This window comes from Bos mutus, chromosome 1, assembly GCF_027580195.1.
Source record: "Bos mutus isolate GX-2022 chromosome 1, NWIPB_WYAK_1.1, whole genome shotgun sequence".
Lineage (NCBI taxonomy): Eukaryota > Metazoa > Chordata > Mammalia > Artiodactyla > Bovidae > Bos > Bos mutus.
Window position 1 is genome coordinate 5,839,463 of NC_091617.1, and position 19,754 is coordinate 5,859,216.

At 39.9% G+C, this 19,754-nt stretch overlaps 1 protein-coding gene across 3 annotated transcripts in view; it reads right to left on the reverse strand.

Moving 5' to 3' along the window:
- Positions 1–19,754, reverse strand: part of MAP3K7CL (MAP3K7 C-terminal like) — a 48,073-nt gene that overhangs the window by 14,084 nt on the left and 14,235 nt on the right. For all 3 annotated transcript variants that reach the window (XM_070368719.1, XM_070368695.1, XM_070368617.1), the window contains 2 exons: positions 15,462–15,523; positions 2,840–2,955 (listed from right to left, as the gene is read on the reverse strand). In XM_070368719.1, coding sequence (XP_070224820.1) covers positions 2,840–2,955; positions 15,462–15,523 — 178 coding nt within the window. The remainder of the gene's footprint in view (positions 1–2,839; positions 2,956–15,461; positions 15,524–19,754) is intronic.

Below are 19,754 nucleotides of genomic sequence, written 5' to 3' on the forward strand. Positions count from 1 at the left end.
GAACTGTAGCCGACTGTAGGCTCCTCTGTCCATGGGATTTCTCAAGCAAGAATACTGGAGTGAGTTGCCATTTCCTTCTCCAGGGGATCTTCATGATACAGGGATCAAACTCACGTCTCCTGCATTGCAGGCAGATTCTCTACCATCTGAGCCCAGTCAGTGAGTAACTACTGATAACACTAGCCTACAAAAAGTGCCCAAAGAATCATTCCAGTAAGTTTTTCTTCACCCAGGAAAAGCGGTGGGGTGGTTGGGGAGGGATACAGGCTAAGTTCTTTTCAAGGGTAGCGTTTGGACAGATGAAGAGGAATGAAGGAGACTCTAGACTGAGCCTGATGTGAGCAAGGGCACTGAGGCAGGAAAAGTGAATAGGCGAGAATGAGCTAAAACATTCTGCAGAGGTACTAAGACCATACTGAGGCAGATCTCACAATCTAGGCGGAGAACTTCATGTCCTTTTCTCTAGCAACGTGAAACCACAGGCAGGGAAACCAGTTAGAATATTACACTGACCAAGATTTGAAGTAACAAGTCCCAATCCCAAATGGCAGAAACTGGAATGAATAAAAAGGACTTTGAGAGACTTTACCAAAAAGAAAGGAAAAAAATAATCAAAGAATCTGGTCTTTGTCTAAAATCTAGTGAATTACTTAGAGAGAAAAAAAAAGATAACATCATGATTTCAAGAAAACTCCAAACCCTTCCAAATAGGCTTGAGAGAGGAAATAAGATGAGTTTTGCAGAAACAGCAAGAATATGCTTCAATAAGAGAGCAATGAATCACTCTCATATTGTATTATGAGATCTCATATTGTTGTCCTATTGTATTTTTTGATGCAGCATATAAAAATATACACTTACAAAACATATAATTTAGTGGAAAAGTCTTGTATTGCCACCCCCCCAAAAAAGCTACACATGTGGCTAATTTAAATAACACTATAACTTCAGTCTAAAATATTTATTATTTACAAATAAATACATAATTTACCTGGGGCTTTTTTTCCTATCACAACACCATAGTTAACACACACATACACACCAACTGGAAGATCGTTTATAAGCCACTGATAATACAAGTCCTCCCTTAACTTCATCACTGGTTACATTATTGATAGGCATCCTCAGTTCCTTTATGACACTTTTTGAAGGACTCAGATTGTATGCAAATGTACAATCAAAGCATTCCAACCAATTTGTGAAAACTCTTTAGACCAAAAAGTAAGTCTCAGACATACAAAGGAAAAGTTGTGTTTCTCATCTCCTCATGAGCATCTTTCAATGCCCTATAGCCAAAAGTCCAGGTATGACTTTATATTTGAAGGAAAGTAAGGAAGTAAGAGGGCTTCCCTGGTGGCTCAGAGGTTAAAGCATCTGCCTGAAATGTGGGAGACCTGGGTTCGATCCCTGGGTTGGGAAGATCCCCTGGAGAAGGAAATGGCAACCCACTCCAGTATTCTTGCCTGGAGAATCCCATGGACAGAGGAGCCTGGTGGGATACAGTCCACGGGGTTGCAAAGAGTCGGACACAACTGAGCGACTTCACTTCACTTCAAGGAAGTAAGAAGATATTTGCAACATGCCAACTGGTCTTAGCATAAATGATGTCCGACCCTAAAACCAGTGCTGCTCCCCACCATATTATCCTGTCCAACTACCATTCTGGGGAGTCTTCAAAGGGTCCCGAGAGCTTCATAAATCTCTCAAAACAAAATATGTTTCCCTTAGAGTCATTTAAAAATTATGCTTTATATAAGTATAAATAGAAATATGTTGTGATACCATGTATCACTCCAGTAGGAAGAAGAAGAGCAGAAACTTAAAGACTCACAATATGTTTGGATTATGTGTCACTCATTCACCGAAACTTGATTCAGTATCTACACGCTATGTATTGTGCTTCAGGAAAATGATGGTGGGAAACACCTGACTATCCTCCCTTTTTAGGACACTTGCCATTTAGCAGGAGATGCAAATATCCATCAAAAGATCTCCCTAATAAATGTGTAAGTACACACTGACCAAAGCTATGAAAAAAAAGTGTCTGATGCTTTGAAAGGATGAAAGAACGGGGATCACTGAGTTGATATCGGCAGAATTTAGTGCAATCAAGAAAATGGATACATGTATGGCTGAGTCCCTTTGCTGTCCACCTGAAACTCTCACAACATTGTTAATCAGCTATACTCCAATACGAAGCAAAAAGTTTAATATAAAAACAGGAGGAGAATTCAGAAGCATAAAGTTATGAGTAGGTAAAGTGAGAATGCTTTAATTAATAAACTGCCTAACTCCCTTCAGCAGAACTTTAATGATAATAGAAGCTGTGAAGATAAAAAAAAAAAAGAAAACTTACTGGACTATTGAGCTATAAAATACAGTTAATCAACTAACACATTTACCTTATCCCAAGGAGCCATCCCAGTGGCTTCTCTACCTGAGGTAGGCATGCCAGCATTCAAGCATTAATTAAAATCCACCCTAAGACAAAGTGCCCTGGGCCTTTGAGCACATTCTCAGGGAACACCACGTGGCTCCAGGCGGTATTTTAGCATCTTTGATTTCCTGAATTAAAGAATGCTCGTTAAAAGTTAAGTTTTGAGTAGGACACACTGCCCTGGTTCCTCTGGCCGGTCTCTTTCATCCAGCACAGTTCCTCTTTATCACTCCTAGAATCACAGATGAAGGCACAGAACCCTGAACCACAGAAAGTTCTCCTGCCCACCTGTCTCCTTCCCTCTCGCCCCCACGCTCAGCCTGTCCTCCCCTACCGTCCACCATCCATGAGCAGCAGTCAGCGGTCAAGGATGAGGGTAGCCGGGGGCGGCACACTACTTACTTTCTTTCCTCCAGCAGGGCGATCTCCTTTTTCACCTCGCGGTATTCTTCTGCTATCTGGCAGTGCTGCTTGTACACCTGCATGGATTCCATGGAGTCATGACAAGGCGGCAGAGGCTTCACCAAAAAAAAAAAGAAAAGAAATCAGTCCATTTCCTTGTAGCAGAATAAATTGCCAACCACTGTGCTATCCTGGTGATCTTTAGAGGAAGAGGTTTTTCAGGAGAATGGCATTGTTGATCCACACTGGACAGGGACTGGCTGATTCTATTTGACTACAAATGGAGAAGTGGCCCAATAACCACCCCCCCCAACCCCCCCACCCCCTGCCACATGCATCGTCCAGTGTTATTCCAGGGCACCCTCAGGCCCAGGCCAGAGCCCTGAGACCCATGACAGGTCAGCTACCTGCCATGCACTGAAAAATAAGTCCCCTATAATTCTAAGAATCTTAAACTCTGCTTTAGAGAATATTTCGGTTGTGTGTTTCAACCACCCCTTGATTTTATTCCTGATGCCCAGAGGCATAAATGAAACTTGTAGAGAGGAGGAGCCCTCCAAGAAAGGAGTCCAATAAACTTACTTACAAAAAAAAATAAATATATAGAGTCACAGAAATAGAAAAGAAACCTGTGGTTACCAGGGGAGAATAGGGGGAGGAATAAATTGTGAGACTGGGATGAACATACATACATCACTATACATAAAATAGATAACTAATAAGTGCTTACTGTATAGCACAGGAAACACTATTCAGTAGTCTGTAAGGACTTTTGTGAGAAAAGAATCTTAAAAAAGATGCGTGTGTATAACTGATTCACTTTGTTGTACACTTGAAACTAACACAACATTGTACATCAACTATACTCCAAGAGAAAAAAATAAAAAGAAAGAAAGGAAGCCAAACTGAAGAAATGATGCTGGCCTGGAAATAATGCTTGCAACAATTAACCAACCATATGAAAGACCAAATCCCAAATAAAACGATGCTTACAACATGTGCAGGCAAAGAGAACAAGGATTCCTGTCTGTGCTTTTCTCCCATCCTTGAGGGGGACAACAGCCAGCACACAAGTTTTTCTAACCACAACATGCTGACTTCTTTCTAGAATTTATTTTTAAAGAATTGGCTTTCCCTCAGTTTGCAATTCTAAGTTCTAATTAGCAGCATGTTATTAAACACATTACTTTGAGAAAAACTAGTTAATATTCTTTTAAAGAGGTTTGTAATCACCCTTTTCAATTATTTAATAGAAAAATGTTGCATAGTATCTGAGAAAGTGTTAGTCACTCAGTTGTGTCTGACTCTTTTGCGACCCCAAGGACTCTAGCCTGCCAGGCTCCTCTGTCCTTGAGATTCTCCAGGCAAGAATACTGGAGGGAGTTGCCATTCCCTTCTCCAGAGATCTTCCCAACCCAGGGATTGAACCCAGGTCTCCTGCATTCTTTACCATCTGAGCCACCAGGGAAGCCCAGTACCTGAGAAAGACCACTTAATCGTTATACAGGCTCTTCTGTCTAATCTTCTCTTCACAGTATTCTTAAATATGTATGCTATGTGTCTGACTAGGTTACAATCTCACTAATTTTATATTAGTAAATGAGAAATAATGAATTCCTTACTACTTGTGCCTCTCATTATATTCTTCAAGGAAACTGATTTCTTTGGGTGTCATATTTAGCAGTCTCACCCAAGATGCCAAAAAAATTCTAGAAAGTTCTACAAAATTCTATAAAATCTGACTGATAAATAAGATAACCCTTCCTATTTGTCATGAAGCCTTCTGAGTAGAGATCTTCTAAACGAAATAAAATTCAGAGTAAATGTGGATGAAATTAACCTTTATGTGGAACATCTATTGTGTTCTAATCTATGGAAATTCATCCAATAATTCTATTATGTAGTATTTTTCCTCACCGCCCTATGGACACATTCACAGCATAAACTCAGCCTGTTGGAACAATTATGCTTTTTTATAGTGAAATAAATTGCAAAGTAGTGCCCAGGAGTATTACAGTACAACTCACCCCAGGAGATAAAGCCATCGCCAAAGGCATTCAGAACTCCTGGCTCCTCTAGTCCTAGAAATCACCACCCCTCCTCAATTTTCACCTGTTATACTGGCAAATGACCAGGTGTAAGAGTAAGAGTAATGAAAGCAATTTACTCTGGGTACCCTTGCCAAGCTGCTATTAAATCACCTGTGCCCTGTTAAAGGATTTGCCTACTGAAAAGCCCTAAGACTCAACACATCCTATTTCCTGCCCTTTTGAACACTCATAAACTATATTCAGCTCAGTCCATAAGCTGCCACATGGAGGTACCCGCACGATGAATTCAGCATAGCCACCTATGTGACAGCCAGAAAATTCTAGGACTCCATGCTTGCATGCCAAAGAGGATACAGATGAGAGAAGTCATGAAAGGGAGAAATGCCCTTTGCTGCTATGGTTTAAAAGGAACACTGAAAATTACAAATAATAATTTTCTTAAGAGGTGAGAGGCCTGTTTTCCCCCTTGGCTTGCCAACATGAAATGCTTTTTATTAAAGGGGCAAGGTTTTCATGACTTCTTTTTTTATTGGCATTGTTTTTCTAAAAGCTTTTTTTAAACTAATTTATTTAACTTTGTGGCTGCAATGCCTGGCATGTAGAATCTTAGTTCCCTGACCAGGGATCGAAATTGTGCCCCCTGCATTGAAAGCGAGGAGTCTTAACTATTGGGCCACCAGAAAAGTCCCAAGATTCATTTTTAAATTGTTCAAATATATGTGTCTTCTTGGTTTATCATGACTTTAAGAAAAAAACCCAGCTAAGTCAGAACCAGGTAATCCATTGTATATTCTAAATGATTTTCTTTTATGTGAACCATTTAAAAAGCCTTTATTGAGTTTGTTGCAAGATTGCTTCTGTTTTATGTTTTGGTTTTTTGGCCACGAGGCATATGGGATCTAGTTCCCTGACCAGGGACTGAATTTGCACCCCCTCGCACTGAAAGGCGAAGTATTAACCACTGGACCACCAGGGAAGTCCCTGTTGGCAGTTTTTAACTGTGGGAAATTTGAAGATGTTTTTATGTCCTGGTAGCATGATCAATCATGCTAAAGGGACATGAGGAAAGGGAGCATTTCAAGATATATTCGATATCCTCACATGCTCTCAGCAGGCTGACCGTGCTATATATCACAATATTTTCAAGTCTGCCCACAATTAAGACGTTTTTCTTAACTTTTTAAAAAGCCAAAAATACTTAGTGTTCAGGGTTTTTAGGGAGTAAAATGATGCCAGGGTTCATGTCAATCTCCTGCGCCTAAGAGCTCTGTCTTCACCCAGCCTGACTTGTAACTCAGCACCAATACACATTCTTCCAATTTGCATAAAAGCACTGAAGAGTAAAATAGATTTTTTTTAAGCAAGGCAAGAAGTGATATTGCACAACCACCACAATATTATAAAATTATCTTTTTAAGTTGCCAGGGGCTGGTGCGTGTAAATGAGGAATTATTGGTTAATGAGAATAGAGTTTCAGTTTTGCAAGATGCAAATGTTCTGATGATTGGTTACACAACAATACAAATATACTTAACACTACTGAACTGTACCCTTAAAACTGATTAAGATGATAATATTTATGTTATGTGTTTTTACCACAATTTTTTTAACAGTTAATGGAAAAAAAAAAAGTGTCATTAGATCCTTCTGCTGCCCCCAACCCATCTTCCAAGCATTGCTTGCAGGATTCCCCATCTGAGACTCACTTTGTTCACACCCTATCTTTCTCTCCTTCCCAAATTTCTCCCCAGGGAATTAAAATTTCCTACCCCTTTATAACTTGAAACTGTGTACCACTAACCCAAATGTTGCTGGACAAACCGAAGTGCCCTCTGGTCAGCAGGACCCACTGTCTCTGGAATGGCATTTAACATCATTGGTCATTTACCCCATTTCAGGAAACTAATCCAAGAGTTTTCTAAGCACATATTGTTCTCATCCCAACAGGAATTTACCTGATATTAAACAGAACTACAGAGTAATGGGATGTGTGGCCCAGCATGACACAGCCCACTCTCACTGTTTCATGGCATAATGTGGGTGTGTGTGTGCGCATCATACCATACGGCCTTCACCAAACGTGAGTCTCTCTTCCCTTCGAATAAGCCCTCAAAATAGGAGACAATATTTACCCAACAGAGTTCACTGAATAAAGTGTTCGCCTGAGGAAATAGGTTCCTAAAATTCAAGCACAGGAATCAGGTTTCCAATTTTAAAATGGAGCTACTAGTAGGCTTACATCAGGTGACAGTTTACTGGCACTCATGAATCAATCAGTCACACGTTGGTTTAAGATACTATTTAGCATGTGCTCACACTAAAAGAAATAAAAACCTAAAAAATAATGTAAAAGAATGCCTGTAGTAACCAGATGAAAAACAGCTATTAACTTCTTGGAATAATAATTAACACTTTTTTTAAAATTTTAAGTATAGTTGATTTATAATTTTGTGTTAGTTTCAGATGTATACAGCAAAGTGATTTGGTTATATAAGTGTACATATACATATATATACATTCTTTTTCAGATTCTTTTCCATTATAGGTTATTACAATATATTGAATACGTTTCTCTGTGCTATACAGTAAATTCTCATGTATCTATAACACTTTTATTTTTTATTTCAATTCTCTTTGATTTTGACTATTCTCCGTCAAGAGATTTTCATACTTATATTCCCATGCTAGGAATGGACAAGCAATAAGTAAACTCCATGTTGACACTGAATTTCTTTTCGCTTCATGAAGAGCAATTTTCCTTGTTACTTTCTCCACAGTTACCCTAAATTCTCCCTTCGTTTGGATGCATGTATTGCACATTCTTATTTAAAGAACGAAATATTGAATTTCAAAGAAATGGAAGCCAAAGATACCCTATTTGAGTTAGGGACTTTGGGAAGGTCACGTACACACTGCTATATTCAAAATGGATAACCAACAAGGACTTACTGTATAGCACAGGGAACTCTGCTCAATGTTATGTGCTGGCCTGGATGAGAGGGGAGTTTGGGGGAGAACGGATACATGTATATGTACGGCTGAGTCCCTTCACTGTTCACCTGAAACAATCACAACACTATCAACCAGTTATACCCCAATATAAAATCAAAGATTTAAGTTTGAAAAAAATCCCAAGTATACCATCATTTGCAAAAAAGAAAAGAAAATGAAAACATAAAAATATTCTTTGGGCACTAGAGCACAAACTCTGCAAAACTGCAGAAACAACTTTTCCGATACACTGAATATGTGGTCTCTGGTCTCCTCACAACACAGCCAGTTCTAAGAAGGCTAAATTAAGACCTTCCCTTGACAGTGTCTCAAGCGAACGTTGAAACACACTTTCCCAAGACACAGATTGGGGTTTGGATGAAGTCAGAGCCCAGGAGAAGGCAGTTCCTCCTCACCCCCATCCCCTCCCTCATCCTGCCGCTGCCTAAGGATAGAGTTTGCAAGGGCTTTAAATTACACGGCAGCGTGAGTGAACCACTACGATCTCTGGTATCCACCCCAATCATCAGGACCAATTTAACAAGATGAAGTAAGAGAGAAACCACAGGCTCCTGTTCCAAGAATGCTGGCTTGAGCCACACCATCCTATCCATCGTTTTATAGCTAGCTCCTCCCGAAATGGACTCTGTCCTCTGGAAAGAGCCCCGTGGGAACGGACCAAGCCAAGCATCTCTCCGCAAGGGGCAAAGCCAGCTTAAGCATTTCCGTTTTCTACTTGGCTTCTTCAAATACTACTGGCCCCATCCACTTAAAAAACGTAAGAATTTAATTTTCCTCTCCCAGCTTCCCATACAGAAGATATATTTAGAGAAATAAATATTCTACAGTTGCTGAGCAGACTTCTTATTTATTCCTTGATTCTTGGTGTTATCTTTATTTTGGGGGTAGCACAGAAGGTGTCTGGTTTAAATTTTGTCTCATTTCAATGTCCCCAAATGAGCAAGTGTAATCTGTTATAACTAAGTGGAAAACCACAGTCAGGACTAACTGCCATATTTGAAAACTCTTTTATCTCGGAATTGTAAATATCTTTTTTACCATTTTAAGAATTGACATTTCCATAGTATCTACATCATGGTCAAAGTCATCACTAAGTAATAATTATAGCATATCTTATACATTACATAACACATTATATCATTATATATTACATATATACAATATATTAAACACATAAAATTTTATATATTGTTATACATATAAAATTTTACATTACACATAAAATTTTATATAATATAACATTATATTATATAATATTGAAATGAAGGCTATTTAGGTCAATTCTATCAACATAAGCAGTATTAAAGGGACAGATAAGTCGAGTATCCCAAATGTTTCTGAGAATGCATAGCCTAAAAACTGGGCTGCTCAAAAAATAATAATAATAAAGGTATCATTGTAAAGCTCCAAGTAATCTATATATGTTTTCTGTGTAGTCACAGCAGCCAAAAAAAAAAAAGCGGTAATATACTTTTTAATACATGTGTGAGAGAGAAAATGGCAGGACTTTTTTTAGTGCTTTATCTGGATGTTCAAGAGCACTGTAGTAGAATCCTGGAATGCTCATCCTCCATTTTATACCATCTTTGTTTCCCAGACAGCAAGTGATACACTGATGCAAGACCTAAAAGAAGTTTCAGGAGAGACTGCTAGGATAACAAGATACTATAGTACACAACCAAAGCTAAGAAATTGGTTATTTGTGGAGGTGACATCAGTTTCTGGACTTACCAAACTCTGTCTGAGAAAAAAGCAAGTTCAATGTGTACTGCAGAGACACCTGTTACTGTCTTCTCATATTAGATGGGAGGACCTTAGAAGGGACTGAAGCTATTGCTCAATTTGATTTAAAAAAAAAAAAAAAAAGTCTTTGTTTTCCAAATATCTTAAAGAAGAGGGCATCTCTATTCCTAACTCAAAAATCCAAAGAGATGCTTCTCTCATTTAATTTTACACATATGAAGATACTGGTACTTCAATAGTTCATTCAATAAACAATTTCACTAAAGCAGGAAATTAACATTAATTGAGCAATTATTTTGCCAAGTACTGTGCTATATCTATTCATCATCTCATTTAATTTGCACAATGATATGAGATATTTTCTCTACTTTGCAGGTCAAAAAAGTGAGGTTTGGGACTTCCCTGGAAGTCGAGTGTTTAACACCTCAGGGCTTCCAACGCAAGGGACGTGGGTTCGATCCCTGGTTAGGGAACTAAGATCCCACATGTCCCACGGCATGGCCAAAAAAAAAAAGAGAAAGAAATTGAAAAAAAAAAAAGTGAGGTTTACAAAAAGGAAATAACATGTTCCAAATTACAAAACTAGTAGATGGGGAGCGATGGTCCAAATTCAGGTCAGCCTGATGCCAGTGTGCATACCCCGGTGGTTGTCACTCCCCTTAACAAGTCTATTACAATCTAGGTGTTGGCATGCCCTCCACCTGATTATAAAAGCATAATCTTCCCAGGGTAAAAAAGATCACAAAGCTTAGCTTTGGATCTTCCATAGGTCAAACTACAATCTCCAAAACATAGCAACATGGTTAAATTTTACTAATAAGACAAATTTGGTTCTGAGCAGACCCTGGGACTGTTAAAGGATTGTGCCATCCTTCAGAAAAGAGAGGGAGGTCAGTCACAGCCTCTTCTTCAAATAAAAGGAAACAGAGGCCAAAAGAAAAGTCATGTTTTTCATTCATTCTTACAAGTGGACCTAGAGTTGAACCTCCTTTCTTTTGACAGTACGGTCTAAACTAGCTCTGCCCAAACACTGCCCCTAATGGACATGAAGAATTTAGAAACCAAGTTCCAGGAAAGGAATCCACACAAAATAGAATCAACCTACCATCTGCCACTGGGCTGAGGCCTATATAGAGTTGCTCATTTTAACACCTACCTTACCCCCAAGGTCTCTTGCCCAACATTTCGCATTAATAGAGACATCAAGAGAAATGTTTGTCACTGCTATTCTTGCCCAAGGCTTTTTTGGCTTCTGTGAAAATAGAAGCACCATGAATTACATGCTCAAACATGTCCAGATTCTTGGCAAAGCAACTGAAAAATCTTGGGGGTCAAATTGGTGGTAGAGTAACTACCAAATAGTTGATAGCTGCATTTTATAAACTATGAAAGAGTGTGTAATGGACATCCAAAAGTCAGAACAGATTTTACAAGTCTGTTCTACAACCACAGTATAGCAACCTCACAAATCAGACATTCTCCACCTATCCATGTAATTTAAGCAGCCCATAGGTTCTGCCACAGTTGAAAAGAAAAAAATGTTACCTAGATTCAGAATCAGAGATCTAGTCAGAAATAGCAAATTTATGTAGACCAAAATTTGACTCACATGTTTCATCCTTAAAGCAGAGACATAATAGTTTACACAAGTGTTGCAAGGATCAAATGAGATCATTTGTGGCAAAACATCCCTTGTCCAAGTAACACTCAATGTGCATGGGTGGGATTTAAATGTGAGGGTATGCAGAGAGCAGGGCTTAGCAATCATCACCTAGCATCAATTACTTTTCATATTTATAAGGCTCTAGAGAGTCCCTTGGACTGCAAGGAGATCCAACCAGTCCATTCTGAAGGAGATCAGCCCTGGGATTTCTTTGGAGGGAATGATGCTGAAGCTGAAACTCCAGTACTTTGGCCACCTCATGCAAAGAGCTGACTCATTGGAAAAGACTCTGATGCTGCGAGGGATAGGGGGCAAGAGGAGAAGGGGACGACGGAGGATGAGATGGCTGGATGGCATCACTGACTCGATGGACGTGAGTCTGAGTGAACTCTGGGAGTTGGTGATGGACAGGGAGGCCTGGTGTGCTGCGATTCATGGGGTTTCAAAGAGTCGGACACCACTGAGCAACTGAACTGAACTGAACTGAGGGCTTCCCTGGTGGCTCAGATAGTAAAGAATCTGCCTGCAGTACAGAAGGCCTGGGTTAGATCGCTGGGTTGGGAAGACTTCCTGAAGAAGGGAATTGCTACCCACTCCAGTATTCTTGCCTGGAGAATTCCACAGATGGAGGAGCCCAGCAGTTTACAGTCCACAGGGTCACAAAGAGTCAGAAACTTTCACTTACACTTTTTCAGAGACAAGTAAGAATCAGTTCATCCTCAAGCAAACAGTTACAACCACAAAGCACTCATATACCTCTGTAACCTAACTTTTATTCTTCTGTAGAGGATTATGATGGTCGGTAAAATTCCAAGAGCCATTATTATGTGATGAAAGCACAAGGAACTGACTATAAAGACAGCCTGCTCCACAGAATCGATGGTTCCTTTCATACATAAAGCATTTTCATTGCTTTCAATATAGAGACTTTCTGCTGCAGAGTGGCTTAAATTTATATGCTTATGCTAAGCATGGAAATAAGAATCTGCTTTTAGATATAGCTTTGTGTTATCTTTCCCCTCTCAATCCTTATCTTCATATGTTTTAGTCACTCATACCCTAGAATGTATAATAAAGGTAACAGACAACAGTCTTAGACAGAGGCAACGCTAACCAAATGGCTTGACTAATGGTAAATGTTTATAACAAACTCAATCAGATCCTTCACCCAAAAAACAAGCCCTCACTTAAGTGCTTTTAGTTGTACTGCTGGGAACGTTCTCTCTAGTCATGAAGTGGTAAAACAATACTATAGGGACTTCCCTGATGGTGTAGTGGTTAATTAAGACTTTGCCTTCCAATTCAGGGCATGTGGTCAGGGAGCTAAGATCTTGTGTGCCTCGTGGCCAAAGAAACAAAATATAAAACAGAAGCAATATTGTAATAAATCCAGTAAAGACTTTAAAAATGTTCCACATCAAAAACTCTTTAAAAAAGACGAAAAAGCAATGCCATATTTTAGGGTGGGAAAGTTGAGGGTGTGAAAGCTGAGGGTTTGGAAAGTTGGGGGTATCATAACCCCTGAAGCAGAAGACAGCCTCTCAACTGACTAATTCATTAAAGCTCAATAAAGATGAAATAGTCTCATTGGATTAAATAATTAAATAGACTTAATTTCTAGTATATGTCAAATGGGATTAAAGCTGTAAAATTCAAATGGATCTTGCAATACTTTAACAGAAGAATTATCTGGATAACTTCCAAGGGAGCTATGAATCCTGTGAAGAATGATCCACGAGTCAGAGAAGACCATTAATGTTCCAAAGGAAAAAAAATTGTCAATACAAAAGAGTAGAATTCATGATCCACACTATTGATGGGGGAATAAGAATCTGAACACACATTCACTCTTTTATTTTCAAAACATGTTAACTCCTTAATTTCAGCTGACTCCTATGATAATAAAATAGCTTTGAGGTAACAGTAAAATAAAGGAGAAAAGCTGTGACTGGGGAAAAAAATAGAGTTATTATTTTGCAATCCCAACTACACCACGAGTAGCACATACACAGGCCTCCGGAAGGACAGAAGCTAAGCAAGGGAGGCTGTATGTCATGTGAACGTGCCAGACTGGAAAGCAGAGGAACGGCTGAGTTGTCCTCCATGATGAGAAGAGAGGCTGGGGGGTGGGGTTATACCTCAGGAATCAGGAGAGTTGGGTGGAAGACCCCACATGGGGACGGGAGAAGAAGGAGGTACTGTAGATAATAGCTGCAGAAGACATTTTAGAGGAGAATGGAGCTGTCTTTTGACAGCTGTGTGGTCATAACCTCCCACCTCCTGGACCACCTTCAGTAATCTCTACATTATTGATATGGCTCTGTTGGCAGGCTTTCTATTGGAGGGCTGGGACGACACCCAGGACTGTGCAGAGATGAGGTAAGGGCTTCTCCAGGAGGTCTGATCACGCCTGATGTTGACCCATGTTGGGTCAGCACCACGTCTAGTCAACATATACCCATGTTGGGTACGTTTTCAGGGGACCACCCCAGCAGTGGAGCACCACTCTTCAGACCCAACCTGGGTGCTTCCAGATTACAAAAAAAGGACCCTATCTCGGGTTGCACAGGGCTCATTCTTGGTTCTTTCCACCTCTGTCAAGGGCCATTCCAGTCTGGGGGTCCCAAATTCAAATGGCATTAGGATACCAGGCACATCCACAAATGTGAAAACTGCCAAGTATAAGTCAAGGAGAAACATCAGCTGGGAACTAACTGGAGGTGGTAGACCCCCTGCCCCTGTCAAAGATTTTCAGAATTGGTATTCAGAGGGAAAAAAGTGGTGACTAAACAAATATCTGTAATGGGATTCCAGACCGCTACTAGACTGGTCTAAATGTGACTGCAAAGTGAAGTACTCAAGAGAACATCTGACCCAAGGCCAGTATCCAGTGTTTTCAGCAGAACCTCTTCCTAAAGTCATCTTTCTGAAATCATATATCATCTGAAGAAAATTAATGTGTCATAAATTAGCTCCTTCCAAATAATTCTGGTGTATTAAAAGAGGATATCTTTGATAGATCATCCATAAATTATGCATACAAAATATCAGGTTGGCCAAAAAGTTCATTAGGGTTTTCCATAAGTACATAAAGTATTCAGAAGATTTAGCTTAAAATAATTACATTCTATTTTTAAGAATTCTCAGAGAACTTGGGAGGAGATAAGGGTGGAGTTGAGAAATGAAAATTATTCTGAATCTTGCCACACATGCCAAGTCTCCCTTGTAGTTTATCACTAGATCACCAACCCACCATGGGCCAAAACTGCAATGGCCCAGAAACACCCACAGGTAAGGAGAGCAGGCACCAGACCACCCCCACGTCCAAAATGCCTTCAAAGGAGGAGCTTGCTATAACAACTTAGAGGGCTGGGAAAGGGTGGGAGGTGGGAGGGGGGTTCACGAGGGAGGGGACATATGTACATCTATAGCTAACTCATGCTGATATATGGCAGAAATGAAACCAACGTTGTAAAGCAATTATCCTTCAGTTAAAATAATTTTTATATGATATTATACATATTTCAATGCCATTCTTGCCATTCAATGCCATTCAATGCCTTGAAATATGTATAATATCATGTATGAAACGAGTCACCAGTCCAGATTCGATGCACGATACTGGATGCTTGGGGCTGGTGCACTGGGAGGACCCAGAGGGATGGTACGGGGAGGGAAGAGGGAGGAGGGTTCAGGATGGGGAACGCATGTATGCCTGTGGCGGATTCATTTCGATATATGGCAGAACCAATACAATATTGTAAAGTTTAAAAATAAAATAAAATTTAAAAAATAGATTTACAGTATTTTGAGCAGATAGTGAAACATATGCAATATATCTGATAAAGTATGTATTTTAATGTGAACAATGAGTAATAAATATGATAATCTTATATTAAAAAAATAATTTTTTTTTAAATATAGGAACTTGTTTATACCCTGAGTTCTTAATATGCTTGTGCTATAGCCAGATAAACAGACAGAGACATTACCTGAGAGTTCATGACCTGGAGTCCTAGAAATACAGACCTCGATGATGTGAAATCTCCACTCTGTCTACAAATCAGTCTTTCCCAATTAGATGACTTTTCCATTCACTGTATTTTATGAAACTAAGGAGGAAAAGTGAAAGACTCTATAGAAAAATGCTTACCTGTAGTTGCTGCTCTAATTCTGGGAAGACCAGAGGAATGGCATCTTCAGGTGGTGTATCATCTAAAACATGAAAATAAAAATTCCTCACTACGAGAGCCCTTTCTCCAGGGAGAGTGGTCCTGCCGTTACCATCTTTGGACCTGTAAACATCAGTTAGGGACAGAAAGAACGCAGAAGGCAGTTTTGCTCATTTTTGATACACTGTGCTCTCTCTGTCCCAAAATTTTGCAAGCAGAATCCTCAAATGCTCAGTCTGGTAGTTCCCCAATGAAGCACTGCTTGTCTTTCAATACTCTGACGTTAGCCAAAACCAAAACATATGATATGCAGGAAAGTACTTTATTTAATAAGGTGATAATGAGGTGGCCAGGACAACCGCAATAGAACAGAAGAACGTGTGAGTGAAAAAGAGAAGTGTTACTTCTGCCCTGAAAGACTCCAAGGGCGGCCAGCTTTGATGGGTTTGCCCTCTGCCCTTACCACAACCCACTCCGCTGATGCAGGAGAGTCCACAACTCTCTACTGACTACCCTCCACTGGCTGGCGGCAATAGGCAGGTGTTGGGACTTCCCCAGTGGCCCCATGCTGAGAATCCACCTTCCAATGCAGGGGACGTGGGTTCAATCCCTGGTCAAGACATTAAGACCCCACATGCCAAAGGGGCCAACTAAGCCCATGACATAACGAGAAAGCCCACGCAGTGCAACTAGAGAAAGCCCAAGCGCCACGAGGAAGACTCAGTACAGCCAAAAACATTAAAAAGAGGCAGGTGCTGCTGGATCAAAAGGCGGTTCTCAGAAGCATCAGAGGAAACCTGATAAGCTTACCCAAATCTCTTCAAGAATCTGCTGCTGCTGTCCTTGTAATAAGGCTAATCTCCTTAGACGAAAAGACTATGGGAATTGTAGCAGGCACTCACTGGGCAGGAGGAAAGGTTTTCTACAGCAGAATTTCTGAACGAATTCATGCCAGTTGGATTCACATGGTAAGAAAAGCTGTGCATAGAACCAGAAGAAAGTGCTTCTCAAGAATAATATGACCTTGAAGCAAAGCGTTTTGACCCTTACTAGAAAGTTTAAAAGAGTTATGGGATCTAGAGTAGTGAGTAGCTATTGGTGTCCATTCTATTATTCTGTACAGATAAAGACAGAACTATAGGGGACTTCCCGGGCAGTCCAGTGGTTAAGACTCCAAGCTTCCAACGCAGGGGGTACAGGTTCAATCCCTGGTCGGAGAACTAAGATCCCACGAGTCTTGAGGTGTGGACAAAAATAATTAATACATAAAATATAAACGAACAAAAGATGAGAAAATTCTGAACAGAAAAAATATTAAAAAAATATATATGTAAGTGTAGTGGTTCTGGTTGAGGCTTAACTAAGCATTTTAGCATTAATAAAGACTGTCTTAAAGGTTTTCTAAAACAAAGAACATACTTCTGACCTTTAGCCATGGTTCAAAAGGACAGCTCTCTTGTCAGCAGAACCTCTGTATCTCTGGCCCTGTGGGTCCACTCACCATTCATTCCCAGTCCTCTCCTTGCTGACAACACCTAACCCAGGTATGACTATGAGAATAAGATGAAATACAGGCTAAACGAATAATTGAGAAGCCAAGTCTATTTTAAATTATAAGAAAGAAAGATCCTGGGGTTTTTTTATGTTTTCACTTCCATAACTAATTCATTTATAAAAACCATTGAAGTTCTGTTTGAAACTCAAGAAGGGATATGGGCCATACACAATGCAAAAGGCCAGCATCCTCTAACCACTCCTTGACAACATAATCCAAATAAAATGCAGTAGACAAAGAGTAGACAAAGGCTTCCCATGTAGCTCAGCTGGTAAAGAATCTGCCTGCAATGCGGGAGACCTGGGTTTGATCCCTGGGTTGGGAGGATCCCCTGGAGAAGGGAAAGGCTAGTATTCTGGCCTGGAGTATTCCATGGACTGTATAGTCCACGGCGTCGCAAGAGTCAGACAAAACTAAGTGACTTTCACTTTCATCCAGAAGAAGAGTCCAGGTTTCTGAGGGATTACATTTCCTCCAAGGCACCAAAGACAATCACCAGAAAGATGATTCAAACAAAGATAGGATTCATCCCTGCCAAATGCCTCAAGAGCATCTGGTACATTTTATCCAAGAGTAGTATAAACAACAACGAAGTGTAACATACCCCCACTTAAGAGTGGCTTCAGACAATAACAATGCGGTAACAACTGTGAATTCATCTGCGCCTGTACCTACCAGGCAATGCCCCCATGTCCACTGACACTATGCAGCTTCAGAGAGCAAGTAGAAATGGGGGGACCTTCTTCCCAAGACCCTCGCTGCAGGCTGGAGGGCCATCTCACCTTGAAATGAGGACGTCAATCCCCTGATCCTTCAAATGGACTCTTCCTATTCAGAAGTGACAACTTCTGCTCAATATTTTGTGACTTTTTCAATCCATCTCATCATTCGCAAAGAATTGGACAATAAACAGGGTTTTTAAAAAAAGAAATAGTCCTTGTTTCTATTGACTCTTTGGAGGTAGCCTTTATTATAAAACCTATCATTTGTAAAACAGATTTTGGTTTAAGGTGCATTTAAATTGACTTCAGTAAAACATCAATAACTCAAAGAGGAAAGTGTTAGTCGCTCAGTCATGTCCTACTGTGATCACATGAACTGTAGCCTACCAGACTCTTCTGTCCATGGAATTCTCCAGGCAAGAATACTGAAGTGGGTAACCATTCCCTTCTCCAGGGGATCTTCCCAACCCAGGGTGCAAACCCAGGCCTCCTGACTGCAGGCAGATTCTTTACTGTCTGAGCCACCAGGGAAGCCCCGCACAGAGATAAAACATCAACAATAACCCAAATAATGATTATTTCAGCTCATTGAGCTCAAGGCCAGCAACACTGTTTGGCATGGGTAAATGGGAACCTATTCTACTTTGGCACCCCAACCCTAATAGTCATAGATGAGCAGGCACTTGTTAGGAGGAGAAACCACTCTTATGAAGTACCAGAGTAGACAGTGCATTCTAGAATTCTAGAAGACAAGCCAGGAATGGAACTCAAGGCTTCCTGGGACTTAATCCCCCTTGTTCCCTGTGAAATCACGCTCCTTCCTGCTTAACTATAAAAAGGGGAGAAGGGAATTATTCATCTTTATTACTATAGTAAACGGCAAATATCTGGTGTGACTCAGAATTAATAAAGCCCATTATAAAAATCTGTCATTATTGATACTCACACCATATATAATAGAAGCACATACATGGAACCAAGTTGACAATTTTGCAGATAAGTAAAGGCTTAAGACTGAATTCCTAGAGTTGAAAAAAAAAAAGTCTGATTGATTGACATAGAAATAAACACATAAAAAATATTTTAGAAAATAAAGGCAAGATTTTTGTTAAGGAATGGATCAGGTTGGATTAATCCAAGCAGGAAATGGCAGCGGAAACAAGAAAACCAAAGACAGATGTAAGGAATTGGCTGTGTTTGAAAGCCAGTCCTGTATTTCACTGCCTGATGCCATCTGGTTTAGCTGGCATCCCTGCCAGCCAGGAATTTCAGGGCTTGCAAAGCTGCTTACAAAGCTGCTCCAAGTTGATGTGTGGTGTGTTTACTTTTAAACAGTGGCTGCCTTCTCTGACTGGTTTTAAAAATAGGCAAATATTCTAAAAGCAGAATAATGAATCACTGGATCGGGCCAAAATGAAAGAAGAAAAATGACTCAGGCAGACTAGAAGCACAGCTGTTCCACAAACATTTGGCCAAATCATTGTAAAACATTTTGACAGTGATATCAGATCGGAGTTCGTAAGTTCAGTTAGGTTTGTTTTGACAATTCCAGAAGCACAAAGTAGAGTGTACAGTAGCTATGTAAGACACCACCTTGGCAAATTTGGCTTTTGTTTAAAAAAAAAAAAGGAGAGTAGCTGCTAGATATGTGTATAATGTGATAAAAATCAGAATGCAAGTACATCTTTTAAAATGTATTTGTTTACCAAATATTTATTGAATACCTGTTATATTCAAGGCAGGGACTGAGGTTCTGTGCTCAACTGGCACACCACTTTATCACATTTTTAATGCACTAAGAAAATAATTCATAGGCTTCCTTTTCAAAATGGCACTGTGGGCTTGATGGATCAAGCAAAATGTAGCCCCAGGAATTTATAAAAGGATGAAAGATAAAGGAAAGAATGAAAGAGACTTTTTTTTAATAAACAGATGTTCACTGCCTGTTTTGCCAGCACAATGTGACTAAGTCAATGGTACTTAAGATAGAACTTTCT